Below are 22,585 nucleotides of genomic sequence, written 5' to 3'. Positions count from 1 at the left end.
ACTTCAGCAAAGTTTTTGACAAAGTGCCCCATGATATTCCGATAAACAAAAGAGATAAAAGTGGGCTAGATGGAACAACTATTAGGTGGATACAGAGTTGGCTACAGACTCAGACTCAAAGAATGCTTATCAACAGTACCTTCTCAATCTGAGGGGAGGTAAGGAGTGGGGTACCGCAGGGATCAGTCCTGGGCCCAGTGCTCTTCAACATTTTTATTAAATGTTGAAGAAGGTACAGGGAACACTTATCAAGTTTACACATGACACAAAATTGGGTGGGATAGCTAATACCCTGGAAGACAGAAACAAACTTCAAAGTGATCTTGATAGGCTGGAGTGCTGATATGAAAACAACAGAATGAAATTTAATAGGGATTAATGCCAACTTATACACCTAGGAAAAGGAAACCAAATGCACATTTACAAGACAGGGGATATGTGACTCAGCAATACTACAAACAAGAACCACCTTGGAATTGTTCTAGATCACAAGCTGAATATGAGCCAACACTGTGAAATGGCTGCAAAAATAGCAAATGCTATTTTGGGCTGCTTTAATAGAATTCTTTGATGCTGCTTAAGGTGTGAGCTCAGAGCAAAGATCTTCCGACACTCAAAGCATTTCTAGGGCTTCTCCCCAGTGTGAATTCTTTGATGCTGCTTAAGGACTTTGCTCCAAGCAAAGCTCTTCCCGCATCCTAAGCATTTATAGGGCTTCTCCCCAGTGTGAATTCTTTTATGCAGCTTTAGGCTGCTGCTCTGAGCAAAGCTCTTCCCGCACTCAAAGCATTTATAGGGCTTCTCCCCAGTGTGAATTCTTTGATGCTGCTTAAGGTTTGAGCTCACAACAAAGCTCTTCCCGCATTCTAAGCATTTATAGGGCTTCTCCCCAGTGTGGATTCTTTGATGCCGCTTAAGATGTGTACTCTGAGCAAAGGTCATTCCACATTCTAAGCATTTATAGGGCTTCTCCAAAGAGTGAATTCCTTGATGCAGCTTAAGGCTTGTGCTGTGAGCAAAGCTCTTCCCGCACTCAAAGCATTTATAGGGCTTCTCCCCAGTGTGAATTCTTTGATGCAGCTTAAGTTTGCTGCTCTGAGCAAAGCTCTTCCCGCACTCAAAGCATTTATAGGGCTTCTCCCCAGTGTGAATTCTTTGATGCAGCTTAAGTCTGCTGCTCTGAGCAAAGCTCTTCCCGCACTCAAAGCATTTATAGGGCTTCTCCCCAGTGTGAATTCTTTGATGCCTCTTAAGTTGTATACCATGAGCAAAGCTCTTCCCGCACTCAAAGCATTTATGGGGCTTCTTCCCAGTGTGAATTCCTTGATGCAGCTTAAGGCTGCTGCTCTGAGCAAAGCTCTTCCCGCACTCAAAGCATTTATAGGGCTTCTCCCCAGTGTGAATTCTTTGATGATGCTTAAGGTTTGTGCTCCGAGCAAAGCTCTTCCCGCATTCTAAGCATTTATAGGGCTTCTCCCCAGTGTGAATTCTTTGATGCTGCTTTAGGTTTGAGCGCCGAACAAAGGTCTGCCCACACTCAAAGCATTTATAGGGCTTCTCCCCAGTGTGAATTATTTGATGCAGATTAAGGTAGCTGCTCTGAGCAAAGCTGTTTCCACACTCAAAGCATTTATAGGGCTTCTCCCCAGTGTGAGTTCTTTTATGCTGCTTAAGTTTGATGCTTTCAGAAAAGCTCTTCCCGCACTCAAAGCATTTATAGGGCTTCTCCCCAGTGTGAATTGTTTGATGCCGCTTAAGGTGTGAGCTGAGAGCAAAGCATTTCCCACACTCAAAGCATTTATAGGGCTTCTCCCCAGTGTGAATTCCTTGATGCTGCTTAAGCTGTGTGCTCTGAGCAAAGGTCTTCCCGCACTCTAAGCATTTAAAGGGCTTCTTCCCAGTGTGAATTCGTTGATGCTGCTTAAGCTGTGTGCTCCGAGCAAAGGTCTTCCCGCACTCTAAGCATTTAAAGGGCTTCTTCCCAGTGTGAATTCCTTGATGCTGCTTAAGCTGTGTGCTCCGAGCAAAGCTCTTCCCACACTCTAAGCATTTATAGGGCTTCTCCCCAGTGTGGATTCGTTGATGCCGCTTAAGCTGTAAGCTGAGAGCAAAGCATTTCCCACACTCAAAGCATTTATAGGACTTCTCCCCAGAGTGAATTCCTTGATGCAGCTTAAGGCTTGTGCTGTGAGCAAAGCTCTTCCCGCACTCAAAGCATTTATAGGGCTTCTCCCTAGTGTGAATTCGTTGATGCTGCTTAAGGTGTGAGCTGAGAGCAAAGCTCTTCCCACACTCTAAGCATTTATAGGGCTTCTCCCCAGTGTGGATTCGTTGATGCCGCTTAAGGTGTGAGCTGAGAGCAAAGCATTTCCCACACTCAAAGCATTTATAGGGCTTCTCCCCAGTGTGAATTCTTTTATGCAAGTTAAGTTGTGAGTGGAAAGTGAATTGTTTTTCACACACTAGGCATTGAATGTTAGAATGAATCTTCTGAGTTTTACTCTGTTTCTTCCTTTTACGAATGTTCTTTTTACTTGGTGCTTCCAGTATTGGAGTTTCACAGACGTCTGATCCTTCCAAAGAAATAGATTCGTTTTCCCTCTTCTCTTCAGTTTCAGTTTTCCTTCTCTGGTGTGGGGCATTTTTCTTGCTCTCCCTGTGATCACCTGCAAGTATAAACACAGAAATCATCTTGTAATCTTGGAACAAAACCCACAGTTGCTGATTTGATTCACAGGATAAAAAAAAAAAAAATCGTTGGTGAGGCAGATCCTTCTAAACATATTAAATATCCCGATGATCAATAGAACTGAGAACTAGATTGCCATACAATCCTTTCATTTATATGGAATAGCTCATATAAAGTAGTTGAGAGAATAAATGAACAACATAAAATAAAATACACTTAAAATCTGCCATTTTCTCCTAGCTGATCATTTAACTGGGAACTGGAAAGTGGGAATTCAACCATAATGGTTATTTTCAATGTCTAGTTATATCTTAATATAAAAAGCAAGCTGTCCAGAGCTGTCTTCTGAAAAGGCTGAACTCTCCTCTCCTCCATGGAGACCATTAAGATAATATCTGTAACGTCTTCAATATTACGCAGATGCTATTATAGCAGCAAAGTAAGATGGGTTGGCAGCCATCTCTGCCACAGAGCAAGTCCATCAATGGGCTTTTCTCAATGTTTTGTCAGGTCTTCGGAGTCAATGATATTTGTATTCTGCACTGACACAAAAAAAGAAGAGCTGAAATTCCACCTTCCAGGATCTGGCAAGAAGGCAGAGAAGGCCTTACCCAGAGGAATCCATTCCTTACCCAGAGAGGCTAGGATCCCACGATTCTCCTCCATGACTTCTTTGTGCAGAGTCCTCTGGCCTGGATCCAGCAAAGCCCACTCCTCCTCTGAGAAATGCACGGCCACCTCCTCAAAGGTCACCACACCCTGAAAGAAAAAGAAGAAATGATGTTCTCTTTAAGCATTATGTAGCAATCCATGAAGACAAGGATGGTGAGGTCCTCTTTCTGAATGCCAAAGCATGTGAGTGACCTTCAAGGCCTTCCTGCCATCTTGGAGAAGAGCAAAGGCTAAAGGGGCAGGTTCTTCCAGGACCAAAGAGATGTGCAGGAGACGGAGGCCCCCAGGACTCCCCTACCTGCCCAGGCTGTGCAGAAACCGCTTCCGCTCCACCACCACACGAACGAGGCCCAGAAGGACCTCCCAGGATCAGTTCACTTCCCCTGCAGGTTGTTTTGCTCCCTGTGAGGAAGGCAAAGAAGGTGGGAAGGTGAGAAGGTAAGTTCACATTCTTAACTATTCCTATTTTCATTGTTTATTTTCAGTGTTTATTTATTTATTGCATTTCTTTACCATACCATAGCTGAAGCACTTAAAAACAATATCCAAATATTTAAAACTGCGAAAACATACAATATACACATATATATAAAACTACTATAACAAGTTTTAAAACTATGACCCTAAAAAAACAGAACCAGGCTAATTAATTACATATTGCTAATTACATATTGCTTGACCTGGCACTGAAAAGATAACAATGTCGGTGCCACGTGAACCAAATTGGGGAGATTGTTCCACAGTTGGGGGGCCACCACAGAGAAGGCCTCTCCCTTGTTGTCATCCTCCGACCTTCCATCTGAGTAGGCGCCTGGAGGAGGATCTTAGTTGTTGATTGCGTAAGACCGGGCCAGAGTGGGTCTGATACCCTCGAACCATGTCACTAAACAACATTTCCTTTTTGAGTATCTCCCCCAGCAAAATCAGGCTCAAGGAGAACATTAAGACAGCTCATGCACTTCAGGCGTAATAGAGGGAGGGAGACCATGGGGAAATACGTCCACTAATCCTTACCCAGTGAGGAGGGTCCTCCATCCCCCTCCTGCAAGACTCGCCCATCCAGCAGCCTCTGTGTGATGCCCGGTGGAGCCTTCTCTGCCTCAGGGGAATCTGTGGGTGCTCTGGCCAAAATCCCCTTGACCTGGAGCAGGAGGGAGGATTCCAGGCAAAGAAGAGGGATTAGAGACGGAAAGAAACGGCTCAGGTCAGGGCCAAGGGCAGCATTTCCCAATCACTTTACCTTTCAGGTCTCATTCTAAAGTTGATCTACCATTCAAGCCACACAGCACAGGAACTTGTGTCTTTGTCAGGGGGCTAAGAGTTCAACCCTGATATCCAGCATTTTACACTGTAAACACAGCAGTTTGGCGTCTACAAATGGTATTCCTGTTCTGTTGGGAGGACTCTGACACTTGTTGAAGAAGGATCCCTCCTTCCCCAGAACTTCACAAACCCATTCATTTCTCCTGTGATCATAAGAACGTAAGAAGAGCACAAGCAGGACATGAGTGCAACAGCACCCTCCTGCCCACGTTCCCCAGAAACTGGTGTACATATAATCATAGAGTTGGAAGGGGCCTACAAGGCCATCGAGTCCAACCCCCTGCTCAATGCAGGAATCCACCCTAAAGCGTACCTGAAAGATGGTTGTCCAGCTGTCTCTTGAAGGCCTCTAGTGTGGGAGAGCCACAACCTCCCTAAGTAACTGATTCCATTGTCATACAACAGTCAGGACGTTTTTCCTGATGTCCAGACACAATCTGGCTTCCTTTAACTTGAGCCCGTTATTCCTTGTCCTGCACTCTGGGAGGATTGAGAAGAGATCCAGGCCATCCTCTGCGTGACAACCTTTTAAATATTTAAAGAGTGCTATCATGTCTCCTCCAAATCTTCTCTACTCCAGGCTAAACTGTTGGGGGAAATAAGTATTGTTGTACAAATTCCTCCATGCAGATAAACGCAAGCGTGAGTTTTGAAGCTTTAACGCAGTTTATTTAGAGAAGTCTTTCAAAACAAAGCAACCAGGCTTGTAGCAGCAAATTATAACAAAGCAATTTAGGGGTGTGCACGGACCCCCCCGCTCCGCTTCACTTGCAGATCCGCGATTTTTGGAGCGGGCCGCTTCGCCCCGCCCCCGCTCCGCCCACTTCCGCTCCGCTCCACTCCGCTCGGAGCTCCGGATCCGGATCGGAGCTCCGTTTTCCCCCCCCCCCAATAGGCTTGCATTGAAAGCTAAAAAATTATACAAGTTTTTTTCTGTTCAAGTTAGAAACCTCATGTTTGGCACCATGACACCTCATGGGGGTATACACACGCATGCCAAGTTTCAAAGCAATCCCATCATCCCCTGATTTTTGGGGAATTTTTGAAAATCGGGCACCCCATTCACACCCCTTTCCATAGCTCCGTCAATTTGCACGTTAGAAACCTCAAACTCGCCACCATGAAAGCTTATCCAGGGATACATACGCACGCCGAGACTCAAGGCAGTCCCATCATCCCCTGATTTTTGGGGAATTTATGAAAATCCAACACCCCTTTCCATAGCTCCGTCAATTTTGCACGTTAAAAAACCCCCTCAAACTCACCACCATGACAGCTTATCCAGGGATACATACGCACGCCGAGACTCAAGGCAGTCCCATCATCCCCTGTTTTTTGGCGGGGCTTAAACCTGCAAAATTTGGAACTTCCAAAACTCCAAGTGAGTGCAGGAAGGACTTCTCCCCTGAATCAAAGCCACACACACACAACATCCCTGCGAGGTGGGCAGGGGAGGAGGGAGGGAAGGCAGGCAGGCATGCAGCTGGCATTTCTGGGGGCATAAGGAAGTGAGCCAAGGATAAGCCAGTAATGCATATAAAATGGAATAAATAAACAAATAAACAAAGGAGGGGTGGAATTAAAAGCAGCAGTGTTGCTCAATAAACAGCAAGAAGAATTTTTTAAAAAAGGCTATATCTGTCTTTTACCACCAATACGGGGACATGCCCGGGGGAGGGGGAAGCAGCTGCCAGTTCAGCTCAAGAAAGCCATAGCTTCACCAACAGCTCTGAGATTGAGAAGTAAACGCTCACTTCAACTCATAACAGGCATCGCTCCACCACTAAGAAGTAAACGCTCACTTCGACTCATGATAGGCATTGCTCCACCGTTTTACTCTCTTTGGAAGACTCTAATGGCCTTCCAGTGCAGGAGAGAGTGGGGGCACGTCCACGATGAGATGCCCTAGGGGAGCTCATCCCTTTGCACCACATCTTTTCAGTTGTTCCCCAAAGTTAGGGTGGGTAGCAGTGCTGTGTTTCTATCTCTTATTCTTGGCTTAGTATATGATTTCAGGTTGTGTTTGTGCATTTGGTGGGGCTACTGTGTTAAAAAACACGGGGAAAAGTCCGTTCAGATGAAGAAAGAGAAGTTTCCCAGAATCCCAAGTTACCCGTTTTGCCTATGCCCTCCTCTAACTTTGGGATCATGTGATCATGACCGGGAGCTGACTCTGCCCCTCAGCCCTTTGAAAAAGGTATTTTTCCCGCCGATTTTTCCAAAAATTCTAGCGCGCGACCCGCACCACGCAGAGAGGTGAGAGTAGTCTCAAAATGACCCCCATCCACGACTCTCTGAGCACAAGAATTTTCAGAACGATAGCTTAAAAATCAACACAGTTATCCCCGATTGTTTTCCGCAATGCAATCCTATGGGCGAAAACCTCCGTTTGACCCGCGCTGTCCCTGTTTGTAATGTTTGTTTACCCGATTTTTTAAAAAATATAGCACGCGAACCACATGACACAGAGGGGTGAGAGTAGTCTCAAAATGACCCCCATCCATGACTCTGTGCACAAGAATTTTCAGAACGATAGCTTAAAAATCAACCCAGTTATCCCCGATTGTTTTCCGCAATGCAATCCTATTGGCGAAATGTTTCAAGATGGCGACCGGAGCGCTCTGCCTGAACTAGGAGCTCCGAAAAATGGCCGCTTCTCTTCGCCTTGCTTCTAGGAGTCCGCGGCCAGCTTCTACTCCGCCTCTGGGTAAGGCGGAGCAGGCCAATCCGCTACTGCTTCTCCGCTCCTAATCGGAGCGGAGCACATGCCTAAAGCAATTGTCTCACCATAAATCAAAGCAAGCGTAACAGCTTTACGGTTCTTCTTGGCAAAAGTTGGCTTTGCATTAAAACAGCATACTCCTTTCTCTGGCAGCGGCGGCAGCTTACACCACACCCTCAAGCCTCCACCGGCTGACTGCATATTGCTGTGAAAGAGCGAGCCTTTTACTCCCTTCATTCAATCACCAAGAGGTGTGCTGAGCTTGCAAGTCTTTGCCAATAATCTGCCTTAATTACTGTTAAGGTAAACACGAAAACCTGACATCCCCCTGCTTTTTGTGTACACCAATACAGTAATTACTTCATTTAATACAATCGCAAGTATTTTGTCAACTTCTGATGTTGTTTCTTACTTATCGGTTTAGACAACAAATCTGCAGGAATGTCTTTTCCAGCTAAATATTGAACTTGCAGTAAACCATTTCTTATACATTCTTTTGCATGACACAATTTGATTTGCAAATATTTGGTTCTTTGCTTACAACTATCAGTTTTTAAGATAGAAATACTTGATTGATTGTCTTGATAAACAATAACAGGTTTTGGTACATCAATCTCGGCATCCTTTAACAATTGTAATAACCATTCAATGTTTACAATTGCATAGTTAAAAGCATTCAGTTCTGCTTCACATGAACTTAATGAGACTGTAGACTGTTTTTTACAGGACCAATCAAATAAACTGTGATTTAACATGGAACAAACTCCAGATGTACTTTTTCTGTCATTTATATCATCTCCAAAACTAGCATCAGCATGAATTTCTAAACCTCCAGTGCATTCCTTTGTGAACGTCAGCCTGTAGTTCAAAGTGCCCTTTTAAATAACGTGCTATTCGCTTCATAGCTTTCCAAGTATGTTCTGTGGGTTTAGCAGTTTGCCTACTCAATAAATTTACACTCACAGAAATATCTGGTCGAGTAGCATTGGCAATAAAACTTAGTTGCCCTAGTATACTTCTGTACAAGGTAGCATTTTCAAAATGTTTACTTTGACCATCTGCTTGGAAATTCTGCACCATTGGAGTATCGACAGAATTAGCATTCTGCAAATTAAGTTTGTCAATTACATCCCTTATTTTCTTTGATTGATGCAAATAAATATTGCCCTCTTGGTCTTTTTCTACCCCTAAAGAAAGATAATTAGTTACATTACCTAAGTCTTTTAACTCAAATTGTTCTTTTAAATTTTGTACAAACCTGTTATATTTTTCTTTATCAGACCAAAATATTAACAGATCATCAACATAACACAATACATACTACTTGTGCTCTTTTTCATGTTTAACAAATAAACATTGATCTGCTTGCCCTTGCTTAAATCCCATGTCTCTGAGTGTTTTTGACAATTTAGCATTCCATGCTCTTGCAGACTGTTTTAATCCATAAAGGCATTTTTCCAGTTTGCATACAATGTCTTTGTCAACTTTAACACCTTCAGGTGGTAACATGTAAATATCCTCATCAAGTTTTGCATTTAAATATGCTGTAGTTACATCTTGATGTGATACTTGCATATTTTTTTGTGCAGCAAGTTTAAACATCATCCTTATGCTTTCAAAGCGTATTGTGGGGGCAAAAAATCCATGATCATCTTGCCCTTCTATTTGGGCGAAACCACGAGCAACTAACCTTGCTTTGTGGTGTACTATTTTTCCAAATTGATCAGTTTTTACTTTAAAAATCCACCTGCTATCAAGAAGTTCCATGAAAGGTTGTTTTTTAACCAACCTCCAAGTTTTATTCTTATCTAGTGAATGTAATTCAGTTTGTATGGCTTGAAGCCAAGGTTTAGCATTTTCTTCAGACAGTTTCTGTACATCTTTATAACTTTGAGGTTCATAAATGGCTTTACCAGCAAATTCATCAGAATATCTCACAGGTGGTATACCTTTGGTAGAACGTTCTGACTTACGCACTACAACATGCTCATCCTTAGAACTATCAGCATCACTATCCTTTTCCACTGTGTCCATAGTATGCAATGGTTTCTTATTTTCTGCATCACTCCCTGATTCTTCTGATTGTTTTAAACTGTCCCTTTCATTACTGCTATCCTCACTTTCATCACTATCACCACTATCATTACTTTCTGTTTCACTTTCGTCAACAGGAGTGGATTGGAAAATTCCAACTCGTTCCCAACTAACATTATACTCAACACTTCTTGTTAATCTTATATTTTGAGTATTTGTCATTAGCACTCTATATGACCCTTTTCCATAACTAAGAAATATTCCATGTTGACCTTTTTCTTGTAACTTCTGACTTTGTGGTGTATGCACCCACATGTCAGATCCAAAAATCTTAAAATGACTCACAGAAGGTTTTTTGTTGTACAATTTTTGATAAGGAGTGCACTCTATTACTGAACTTATGCTTCTATTACGCACATAGTTAAAACAGTTCAGTGCCTCTGCCCAGAACTCCTCTCCTAAGTTGGCATCGTGCAGAAGTGTTTTTAACCCCTGCAACAGGGTTTGGTTCATTCTCTCACACAAACCGTTTTGCCATGGAGAACGTGGGGTGGCAATCATGTGCTCTATCCCCTGCTGTGAAAGAAAACTTTCAAATTCTGCAGAGCAGAATTCTCCACCTCTATCAGTGGAAAACCAGGTGACCTGGGTATTATGCTTATTTTTCACCCAAGCACAAAATGACTTACATTTTTCAAATGCCTCATTTTTCTTCTGAAGCATATATACAAAAGAATATCTCATATATTGATCTATGAGGACCATAAAGTAATTTGCTCCACCTCTGGAAACCTTAAGGGGTCCAACAAGATCTCCATGAACAAACTGGAATGGTTTTTCAGCTTTTCTATTTGTCATTTTTCCCTTAGGGACTTGCTTAACCTTATGCTTTGCACAGGATACGCATTTCATGTGGTACTTACAACTTTTCAGTTTCATCCCTTCTACTATAGGCTGCATTTTGGATACCGCTTTAAAATTTAAATGACCAAACAGCCTATGATAAGAGTGAATACAATTATCATGTAATTGAGCATTTGACTTTGATTTCAAAGTTTTAACCTCACAACACTGACTATCATCCTCCTCTTTTTCTTTCCAGTATGATAATAGAAACAGCCCATTTCTCTTTTTAGCATACAAAATCACTTTGTTTTTTATCAATTCACATTTGAACTTTGAGAATTTAACAACAACATTCTGCTCTGTTAATTTTGATACGCTCAATAAATTTTCAGATAGGAGCATATAGTACGTGCTTAATTTAGGCATTTAGGCTTTTAAGGAACACAGTTCCAAGCCCTTTACTCTCAATTACTTCCCCATTGGCAAGATGGATATTCCCCTTTTGTTTAGTTAAACCTGTAAACAGACTCTTATCTTTACACATATTGCAGGTAGCACCACTGTCTATCACAAAATGGTCCCACCTTTTCTTTGAAGGGGACACAGCAACAAGCGCTTTAACTTGTCGCTTGAACACCCCTTTCTGTTGTCCTTGTTTCTTCTTCTTTTTACAATCTCTACGTAGATGCCCCATCTCTCCACAAGAAAAACAACGACGTACTTTTAGTGCCGCTATCTTCTCACTCTCAGAAGTTAAATTACCCCTGCTGTTTGATATGTGCTTTTGTGAAGTTGCAACTGCATCATTACACGCCTATCTACTTCAGCCATGAGCCTCGCTTGAATAAGTTCAAGAGTCAGCTGTGCTGGGGGCAAAGCAGCTAATTGAGCAGCGATACTTTCATAACTTTCATTTAAACTGCTCAATACAACGTAGCAGAATTGCAGGTCACGAATTTCAACTTCACGTCGTAATAACTCAACTTGGAGTGACCTTAAATTCCTCAGATGTTTAGCTAGGTCACCATCTGGAGCATGATGAATTGTCTCTAATGCTCTCCACATTAGTTTCGCAGTTTGTTTTCCACGGATATTAACCAATTGTTGGTCTGAGACAGCCAAAATAATTAAAGCCTTTGCTTTGGCGTCATCATTACTCCATGCCTGTGTAACGGGTGCGGGAGGATCTTCTGCTATGACTCTCCAAACTTTTTCTTTAACCAGATATGCCTCCATCCAGTAACACCCAATAGAAAAATTGGAGTCATCAAGCTGAGGGAAATAAAAGCAGCTGTCTTTACGTTCAGCCATTGAGCCTTGCATTAACAGCCAACAATTAAGTAATTAAACAGTAGCCAGAAGAGCAGCCAAATGTCCAGCACTCACGTTGTTTAAACAAACTCACTCTGCCATCCTGAAGCCTCTCTGTTACAGCATCCAAGGTTCCAGAAATCTTCTGCTGGGACTGCATTAAAGTTCAAAATTCTTCTCCTGGGCCCATAACCAGATGTTGGGGGAAATAAGTATTGTTGTACAAATTCCTCCATGCAGATAAACGCAAGCGTGAGTTTTGAATCTTTAATGCAGTTTATTTAGAGAAGTCTTTCAAAACAAAACAACCAGGCTTGTAGCAGCAAATTATAACAAAGCAATTGTCTCGCCATAAATCAAAGCAAGCATAACAGCTTTACGGTTCTTCTTGGCAAAAGTTGGCTTTGCATCAAAACAGCATACTCCTTTCTCTGGCAGTGGCAGCAGCTTACACCACACCCTCAAGCCTCCACCGGCTGACTGCATATTGCTGTGAAAGAGCGAGCCTTTTACTCCCTTCACTAAGTCACCAAGAGGTGTGCTGAGCTTGCAAGTCTTTGCCAATAATCTGCCTTAATTACTGTTAAGGTGAACACGAAAACCTGACATAAACATGCCCAATTCTTTCAATCTCTCCTCATAGAGCTTTGTCTCCAGACCCCTGATCATCCTCGTGACCCTCCTTTCAACACGCTCCAGCTTGTCTGCATCCTTCTTGAAGTGTGGTGCCCAGAACTGGATGCAATACTCAAGATGCTAACGGACTGTATGCTCCCTTAAAGGGGACTGAGTGCACTGATAGGATGCTTAAACATAGTTAATACAAATCTAATAATACTAACTACATATAAGGATGAAAATATATATCAAAACAATGTCAAGAAATGACAGAAAAGGAATACAATAGAGCTGTACTTTAAAATAGAAGAACAGGATTACAACCAAGGCCTCCACTTACACTCTTCCTTGAGTCCTTGTGGTTGTAATGTCCTTAAGGTGAAAATCCAGAATATTTCCCTCCTTCTTAGTTGATGGTCTACTCTTGTCCCCTATCCTTGAAACCATTCAATAGTCCAGAATCTCAGGTCTTTGTCATCATGGCCCATATCAAGAAAATGCTTGACCAGAGGTGCCGGAAGTCTTTTGCAGCGAATGCAGCTTTTGTGATTCATGCCATCAAGAGTCCGTGTAATTTATTGTACATTGGTATGAACACAAGAAGCATCAGAACCCGCATCTGTGAGCACAAAAGCTGCATTCGCTCCAAAAGTGTAAGTTTTCTTAAACTTACTTTGTTTACAGGAGGGAGGATCCCAGACAGAGAAGGGGGAGGTGGGAAGGAAAGAAATGGGTCAGGTCAGGGCCGAGGGCAGCATTTCCCAATCAGTTTGACTTTCAGGTCTCATTTTAAAGTTGATCGACCATCCAAGCCACACAGCACAGGAACTTGTGTCTTTGTCAGGAAGCTGAGAATTCAGCCCTGGCATAAGAACTCTCAGAACCTTTGTCTATTATCTTTGCAAAATCATGGAAAATGGGTGAGTTGCCGGATGACTGGAGGAGGGCTAACGTTGTCCCTATCTTCAAAAAGGGCAAAAAGGAGGAAACTGGGAACTACAGAGCAGTCAGTCTGACATCTATCCCTGGGAAAATTCTGAAGCAGATTATAAAGAAGTCAATCTGTAAACACCTTGAAATCAATGCGGTGATCGCTAGAAGCCAACGTGGATTTGTCAGGAACAAATCCTGTCAGACTAATTTGATCTCATTTTTTGATCGGGTAACCTCCCTTGTGGACTGTGGGAATGCTGTGGACGTCATATATCTTGACTTCAGCAAAACTTTTGTCAAAGTGCACCATGATATTCTGATTAACAAACTAGTGAAAAGTGGGCTATATAGAACAACTATTAGGTGGATTCACAGTTGGCTACAGAATCGGACTCAAAGAGTACCTATCAATGGAACCTTCTCAAACGGGGGAGAGGCACTGAGTGGGGTACAGCAGGGATCAATCCGGGGCCCAGTGCTCTCCAACATTTTTATTAATGATTTGGACGAGGTGCAGGGAACGCTGATCAAATTTGCAGATGACACAAAATTGGGTGGGACAGCTAATACCCTGAAAGACAGAAACAAACTTCAAAGTGATCTGGATAGGCTGGAGTGCTGGGCTGAAAACAACAGAATGAAATTTAATAGGGATAAATGCCAAGTTCTACATTTAGCAAATAGAAGCCAAAGGCACAGTTACAAGTTGGGGGATACTTGGCTCAGCAATAGTACAAACGAGAAGGATCTTGGAATTGTTGTAGATCGCAAGCTGAATAGGAGCCAACAGTGCGATATGGCTGCAAGAAAGGCAAATGCTATTTTGGGCTGCATTAAGAGAAGTATAGCTTCCTAATCACGTGAGGTACTGGTTCCTCTCTATTCGGCCCTGGTTAGGCCTCATCTAGAGTATTGCGTCCAGTTCTGGGCTCCACAATTCAAGAAGGACGCAGACAAGCTGGAGCGTGTTCAGAGGAGGGCAACCAGGATGATCAGGGGTCTGGAAACAAAGCCCTACGAAGAGAGACTGAAAGAACTGGGCATGTTTAGTCTGGAGAAGAGAAGATTGAGGGGAGACATGATAGCACTCTTCAAATACTTAAAAGGTTGTCACACAGAGGAGGGCCAGGATCTATTCTCGATCCTCCCAGAGTGCAGGACATGGAATAACAGGCTCAAGTTAAAGGAAGCCAGATTCCAGCTGGACATCAGGAAAAACTTCCTGACTGTTAGAGCAGTACGACAATGGAATCAGTTGCCTGGTGAGGTTGTGGGCTCTCCCACCCTAAAGGCCTTCAAGAGGCAGCTGGACAAGCATCTGTCAGAGATGCTTTAGGGTGGATTCCTGCATTGAGCAAGGGGTTGGACTCGATGGCCTTGTAGGCCCCTTCCAACTCTGCTATTCCATGATTTTATGATTCTATAAGCAAAGTGCTAGAACACCAGCCAGAAGGAAAGACAGAACCACCTAGACATTCCCTGATATCCAGCATTTTCCACTGTAAACACGGGAGGTTGGTGTCTACAAATGCTATTCCTGTTCTGTTGGGAGGACTCTGACACCAGTTGAAGAAGGATCCCCTCCTTCCCCAGAACTTCACAAACCCATTCACTTCTCCTGTCGTCATGAGAAACTAAGAAGAGCCATTATGGATCAGAACAACGGTCCATCTAGTCCAGCATTCTCTCCCCACAGTGGTCCATCACCTGGAGGTAGGATATAGCCATCAGGACTAGCAGCCATCCACAGCCTTCTCCTACAGGATTTTGTCTAAACCCCATTTTAAACCATCTAAATTGGTGGCCATCACTACATCCTCTGGTAGGGAACTGCATATTTTAACCATCCAGTGTTAGCTTAACTATCCTCCAATGAGGGCCTGCTCTTCACATGAAGAGCAACTATACTTGGGGGTTGGACCATTGGAAATTGGGGCATCCCTTCCTTAAAGGACATGTAAAATAACGTTGAGATAAGTATTAAGAACACAGTCCCTATTAGTTATCAAGATGAAATGCTTTCACCTGGTCTTTGTCCTCTGCCTGACTCAGGAGGAAGCCTTCTGCCAGGGCCACCACCTGCGAACTGGTCTCCGCTCCACATTCTCTGACCCAGCTCACCATCTCTGGGGGCAGGACAGCCAGGAACTTCTCCAGGACCACCAGGTCCAGCATCTGAGCTTTCGTGTGCTTTTCTGGCTTCAGCCACTGGCAGCAAAGGTGGTGGAGACGGCTGCAAACCCCTCGGGGCCCCATGGCCTCCTGGTAGCAGAAGTCCCTGAAGGGCTGAAGCTCCACGTCTGAGCAGGCGTTGCTCCCAGGCTGGTCCTGCTGCACTCTTCCTTCCCAGGGCTCTGCACGGCTCCCTTCCTGGATGTTGCAGGAGACGTTTGCTGGTTCAGGGCCTGCAAAGCTTTGCTCTTCCATCTTCACGCTCTTCTCCATCTCTGCTCCCACCAGGACTCAAAACAGTCTCCTGCCTTGGCTGCCAATTTCTCCTTTGAGGCAGGGACTGCGCTGTAGGAATTAAAACAGAGCTTGTGAAGGAGGCACACAAGGTAGACCTGGTTAAAGTTCCCAACCCAGCCACCCACCTCCCACTGGTTCCCAGTGAAACACTGGAACTGGAGCCAGTTCACCTGAGAATAACCACACTTCACCAAGGCTTCAGGCAATTTATTAAATCAGAGTAAGGCCTTGAGTGTCTGAACAATTAACAGGAGACAGGGGAGGGTGTGGGGGGGAAAACAGTCTAAAAGTTACAATGAAACTAAAAGGCCGCAGCAGAAATTAAACAACTTTAAAAGAGCAATAAAAGCCACATCACGGCAAGCCATTGAGTCAAAGCGACCCAAAGAGAGACAAGAAATCCTGGCTACCTAATACCTGATGTCACGGGGGTCCCTTTGCCACCCTTCTGTACCTCGAGCAGAATGACCCTTCCCCAAATGAACAGAGACCAAAAACTGGAAACCAACTAACTTATCCCCAGAGCTAAGCAAGTGGGGTGGCCTGGCTCCACCAATCGACAAACAAGCTCCCCAGGGCTCCCAGCGAGGAGAGAAGGTTCCCACCTTCAGCTGCACAGATCAACAACCCTGTGGAACGGCCTTGGGCTACCGGCTGCCTTGATAAAACTTGGTAACGGAGCCAGATGGCTGCTTGACTGATCATTCTGCCGAAGGACGGCCGAACAACGCCCCCCCCCCCCCGGCCAGCTACAATGCCCATGTGCCTTCCCCAATAATTTGATTCTTGTAAACACCAGCCTGGCAAGGTAGACCACAAATCCAAGCTTCAGAGCTGGTATTTCGAAGGTGTGTCGAGGAACCCGGGAAAGGTGGGTCTCTGCTAAGTGGGATCGCTGAGTAGTGGTCAAAGACTCTAAGACGTAGGAGGCTGTGGGCTCTGCCACACTAGAGGCCTTCAAGAGGCAGCTGGACAACCATCTGTCAGTAATGCTTTAGGGTGGATTCCTGCATTGAGCAGGGGGTTGGTCTTGATGGCCTTATAGGCCCCTTCCAAATCTGCTATTCTATGATTCTCTTTTTTTAGAAGGTTTATTACGAGCAGCGCTTAGCACTGCCAGGTGGAAGCCCTCAGAGGACCAAGGAACTGCCCACTATTTTCAGGAAATGCTAACATACTTATAGGGTCAGTCCCTTTAGAAACAAGGGAGAACCTCTCCATAGAATACACCAATCATGAAACAGTAACAGGTAAGCTTCTCAGCCAATTATAAGCAAGGATTTTACACATGTGCAGAGTGCTATCTTTTCAAGGACAGAAAAACAATACATCAATGATTACTGAGAATCTTGTACCGCAGGGCTCAGTCCTGGGCCCAGTGCTCTTCAACATTTTTATTAATGATTTCGATGAGGAGGTGCAGGGAACGCTTATCAGATTTGCAGATGACACCAAATTGGGTGGGATAGCTAATACCCTGGAAGACAGAAACAAACTTCAAAGTGATCTTGATAGGCTGGAGTGCTGGGCTGAGAACAACAGGATGAAATTTAATAGGGATAAATGCCAAGTTCTACATTTAGGAAATAGAAACCAAAGGCACAGTTACAAGATGGGGAATACTTGGCTCAGCAATACTACAAACGAGAAGGATCTTGGAATTGTTGTAGATCGCAAGCTGAATAGGAGCCAACAGTGCGATATGGCTGCAAGAAAGGCAAAGGCTATTTTGGGCTGCATTAAGAGAAGTATAGCTTCCAGATCACGTGAGGTACTGGTTCCTCTCTATTTGGCCCTGGTTAGGCCTCATCTAGAGTATTGCGTCCAGTTCTGGGCTCCACAATTCAAGAAGGACGCAGACAAGCTGGAGCGTGTTCAGAGGAGGGCAAACAGGATGATCAGGGGTCTGGAAACAAAGCCCTATGAGGAGAGACTGAAAGAACTGGGCATGTTTAGCCTGGAGAAGAGAAGATTGAGGGGAGACATGAGAGCACTCTTCAAATACTTAAAAGGTTGTCACACAGAGGAGGGCCAGGATCTCTTCTCTATCCTCCCAAAGTGCAGGACACGGAATAACGGGCTCAAGTTACAGGAAGCCAGATTCCAGCTGGACATCAGGAAAACTTCCAGACAGTTAGAGCAGTGCGACAATGGAATCAGTTACCTAGGGAGGTTGTGGGCTCTTCTCCCACACTAGAGGCCTTCAAGAGGCAGCTGGACTACCATCTGTCAGGGATGCTTTAGGGTGGATTTCTGCATTGAACAGGGGGTTGGACTCGATGGCCTTGTAGGCCCCTTCTAACTCTGCTATTCTATGATTCTATCTGTTCATTTCACAGTTAGCTGTTTCTACCATGACACCCTCTAACATTCCTGCACGTAGCTCCTGCACCTTTAACTGTTGTGATGAAGAGGGGATTTTACCAGGTTCCCTATATATACAAATGACACTTGCTGGAATTCCCTTTTCTATGTAACTGTTAAAGATACAGGAGCCCGGTCCTCCTTTTCATAAGGTCACCCTAGTTTATAAGGCAAGTAAATGCAAAAGGACGTCACATACGGAAGCAAAACGTGAAACACGCAATGACTGGAAAGAAATACATGTGTACACTCTGCCAAACACACTGCAGTTTAACTCCTCCTAAGGCGTGTCAGAAAACAATGTGGAAAGAGTGCCAGGCCCAACTAGCAGGAGTTGAATTGCTTTTGAGCTCTAGTTAAACTTCCACCAGTCCAAAGTAGATAGATGCAATGATAAAAGCTTTCAACCACATAACAGTATAGTCTTCAATTTCATGGTTTTAGGCAGCCGATGTCACGCCCGGCCTTATCAGGATTACGGGAGTGTTTCCCTGTGTTATAGGCGATCAGGGAAAAGAGCATTCCATCATGTTAAGGCCGAAATTGAGGGTGGGTCATTCTGATGTTCATAAAATGGAAAATGTTTCACTAATCTTTCTGAAACGGAGACCTGCCAGAAAGAAATGCTGGTTTTACATACCCTGCACGTTTCAAGAAGATTGGTGAAATATTGAGGGCAGGATGGCAGTTCAAAGTACCAAAGTGGGAAAAGACTCTCTGCTTCAAACTGACACAGATCTTCTGGGTGGCGATGATTTTTTTTGCTCACTAAAAGCTTTGAATTGGGACTCTTACCCTTCAAACCAGTGGTGGGATCTTGTCCCCCTGACCTTCTAGTTTTTGGAATGGCTTTTCTTTTTTAAAATTAGCTTCCGTTTATTTTTAATTAATATATTTTTTTGCCCCATTAAAGTGAATGGAAGGCCCAATAGAGCAGGAGCATGCTCAGTAGAGTTGCTCTCCCCCTCCCTCCTGTCTCAAATAGATTGGAATGTTGGAAATAAGATTTGTCGCCTGGCTCATCTAGGAGCCAGTTCCTTCTGCAGTTGAGCCAAGGCCCTGTCTGGACCCCCTCCTTCCCCACACTGCTGTGGAGGCCAGGGAGGGAGAGAGAAACTATCTGCCTTGCTTGGAGGGAAGCCTTCCCTGGCCTCCAAGGAAAAAGAAAACCTGGCTGACTCAGGTAGGGGTTTGATTGACTTTGTTGTGTGTCTGTGATTGTGAAGAGGGAGGGTGTGTGTGTGTGTGTGTGTGTGTGTGTGTTTGAAGTGCTGGTGAATCCTTCTTAATTCAAAGTAAAGAATAAATGGCAAACTTTCCTTTGGGGTGGCAGTTCCTCACCCAAGCCTCTTATAAAGTTTAAAATTTATAAGGAATATTGAGTTGAGACTAGGAATGATAGGAGGTTAACCCTGGCCTATCTGCCATGAGTTTAAGCTTCTTCAGGTAGTGTGTGTTTCTTTTAAAGGTGCTGAACTACATTTTAAGCTTTCTTTTATAGATGTGTGTGTGTGTGTGTGTGTGTATTTTGAATTTGAACACAGATATAGGTCTCTTAAAAAAATATCTGGTGTGAAGGAAGGTGAATGGTTTTGGTTGTACATAGAAAATATTTTCCTTTCTCTGTGTACCTGCTTCTTATAAGCTAAATCTGCTGCTTTATGTTTGTATGAAAGGAAAACATTTTCTAAAATGTACATCCATGAATCTTATACCCAAAACATTACTTCACACCAGAGAAATGGTTAAGAGACCTAGTTTTTGCTACAACCCGGCACCCTCCAGTTGCTGTAGATTTAGATTCACAGAATCATAGAATTCAATGCCCCTCAGTAGTTCCAGTAGTCCAGGGCATGTAGTCCTCTTCATCCTCCTCTTCATTTTATCCTCACAATGACCCTGTAAGGTAGTGTAGGCTGAAGGAAAGCCAGGAAGAAAAACAAAAATGGCAAGGACCTAACAGAAACAGAAGAGATCAAGAAAAGGTGGCAAGAATATACGGAAGATCTGTATAGGAAGGATAATAATATTGGGGATAGCTCAGATGGTGTGGTCAGTGAGTTAGAGCCAGACACCCTGAAGAGTGAGGTTGAATGGGCCTTAAGAGCATTGCTAATAACAAGGCATCAGGACAGGATGGTATCCCAGCTGAACTGTTTAAAATATTGCAAGATGATGCTGTCAAGGTGATGCATGCCATATGCCAGCAAATTTGGAAAACACAAGAATGGCCATCAGACTGGAAAAAATCAACTTATATCCCCATACCAAAAAAGGGAAACACTAAAGAATGTTCAAACTATCGTACAGCGGCACTTATTTCACATGCCAGCAAGGTAATGCTCAAGTTCCTGCAAAGTAGACTCCAGCAATTCATGGAGCGAGAATTGCCAGATGTACAAGCTGGGTTTAGAAAAGGCAGAGGAACTAGAGACCAAATTGCCAATATCCGCTGGATAATGGAAAAAGCCAGGGAGTTCCAGAAAAACATCTATTTCTGGTTTATTGACTATTCTAAAGCCTGTGATTGTGTGGAGCATAACAAACTGTGGCAAGGTCTTGGTGGTATGGGGATACCAAGTCATCTTGTCTGCCTCCTGAGGAATCTGTAGAACGAACAAGTAGCAACGGTAAGAACAGACCACAGAACAACGGACTGGTTTAAGATTGGGAAAGGAGTACGGCAGGGTTGTACACTCTCACCTTACCTATTCAACTTTTATGCAGAACACATCATGCGACATGCTGGGCTTGATGAATCCAAGGCTGGAGTTAAAATCGTAGGAAGCAACATTAACAATCTCAGATATGCAGATGACACCACTTTGATGGCTGAAAGTGAGGAGGAGCTGAGGAGCCTTATGACGAAGGTGAAAGAAGAAAGCGCAAAAGCTGGATTGCAGTTAAACCTCAAAAAAACCAAGATTATGGCAACCAGCTTGAGAAAACGTGGAGGCAGTGACAGACTTTGTCTTTCTGGGCACAAAGATGACTGCAGACGCTGACTGCAGCCAGGAAATCAGAAGACGTTTACTTCTTGGGAGGAGAGCAATGACAAATCTGGATAAAATAGTTAAGAGCAGAGACACCACACTGACAACAAAGGTCCGCATAGTTAAAGCAATGGTATTCCCCGTAGTAACCTATGGCTGCGAGAGCTGGACCATAAGGAAAGCTGAGTGAAGGAAGATAGATGCTTTTGAACTGGGGTGTTGGAGGAAAATTCTGAGAGTGCCTTGGACTGCAAGAAGATCAAACCTGTCCATACTCCAGGAAATAAAGCCAGACTGCTCACTTGAGGGAATGGTATTAAAGGCAAAACTGAAGTACTTTGGCCACATAATGAGAAGACAGGATACCCTGGAGAAGAGGCTGATGCTAGGGAAAGTGGAAGGCAAAAGGAAGAGGGGCCGACCAAGGACAAGATGGATGGATGATATTCTGCAGGTGACAGACTTGACCCTGGGGGAGCTAGGGGTGGCAACAGCCGACAGAAAGCTCTGGCGTGGGCTGGTCCATGAAGTCACGAAGAGTTGGAAACGACTGAACGAATAAACAACAACCGCCCCATAGCCTGGGTGTATTTATTTATTACATTGCTAAACCACCCCATAGCCAAAGTTCTGCAGTAAATACCTAAATGTATTGTTAACAACGATCTCCAGTTATTGACATAGCAAGAAAATACGAGCAAGGAAGCAACATTTGGTGATGCCTTTCATTTGGAAGTCACGTGATATGTGGGTTATCAAGCAGTTATATGAAAAATGCTAGATACTCTGTGATCCTTGCTTTAAGTGGATTCTTTAATGTCAATATAGTAAAAATTATAAATTTTAGTGTGGTTTTTAAAATAATTACACTATAGTGTCATAATTTAAATTTTTAAAATAGTGTAACTTGGGAAATTATTTTAAACATATTTTTTTCTCCCGTGTCGGTTCTTTGATGTCTACTCAAGGTCCCACTACAGCTGAAGCTTTACCCACATCCCATACATTTATATGGCTTCTTTCCTGTGTGGTCATCCATTACACAAAGCCATGAATTCAATAAATAAAAAAACCTACGGTTTACAAAACAACATTAAAGGCTCTACAGTTTTCATCCAAACACCAAAAAGCAGGGAATTAAGGCTCAAAAGCCTTTAATGCCACATCCTCCCTAAGGAGGCAGAAAGTGCAGGGAAATTCTCATTCTCCCAAAGCAGTTCTACATCTCCAACAAATAGTGTCCCTTCTGTTATCAATCGTGCTGCTCTATGCGAGATGCATGTGAGAAAAAAATATTGCGCAGCCCCAGTATTTGGTAAGGATATAGAACAGCGTTCCCTATCCTGCTGTCCTGGCTTTCCTGTCCATGGGACATGCTGACTTGCAATGATGGGAGTTGTAGTCCAACACCTTTGGAGGGCACCAGGTGGAGGAAGGGCTGCTCTAAACAAAACAAAGAGAAGTAGGTGGCCATAAGTTGTTCGTCATCCGTTTTCCACAAGCCCACCGTCACCTCTGCATATCCTATTCTCCATCCTGTCCTCATGGTTTATATCTGCTTTGGGAGAATGAGAATTTCACTGGCACTTTCTGCCTCCTTAGGGAGGATGT

General features: G+C 43.8%; 1 protein-coding gene across 1 annotated transcript in view; it reads right to left on the bottom strand.

Annotated features, from left to right (window-relative positions):
* The window catches only part of LOC134395747 (uncharacterized), a gene marked incomplete at its 5' end in the record, with an annotated part of 275,440 nt that overhangs the window by 192,964 nt on the left and 59,891 nt on the right, over positions 1-22,585 (bottom strand). Inside the window, 2 exon segments of the mRNA XM_063121910.1 lie at positions 705-2,042; positions 2,199-2,417. Coding sequence (XP_062977980.1) covers positions 705-2,042; positions 2,199-2,417 — 1,557 coding nt within the window.

Source organism: Elgaria multicarinata, chromosome 3, assembly GCF_023053635.1.
Source record: "Elgaria multicarinata webbii isolate HBS135686 ecotype San Diego chromosome 3, rElgMul1.1.pri, whole genome shotgun sequence".
Taxonomy (NCBI): Eukaryota; Metazoa; Chordata; class Lepidosauria; order Squamata; family Anguidae; genus Elgaria; species Elgaria multicarinata.
The sequence above is the reverse complement of the archived record's forward strand: the minus strand, read 5'-3'. Positions and strand labels throughout refer to the sequence as shown.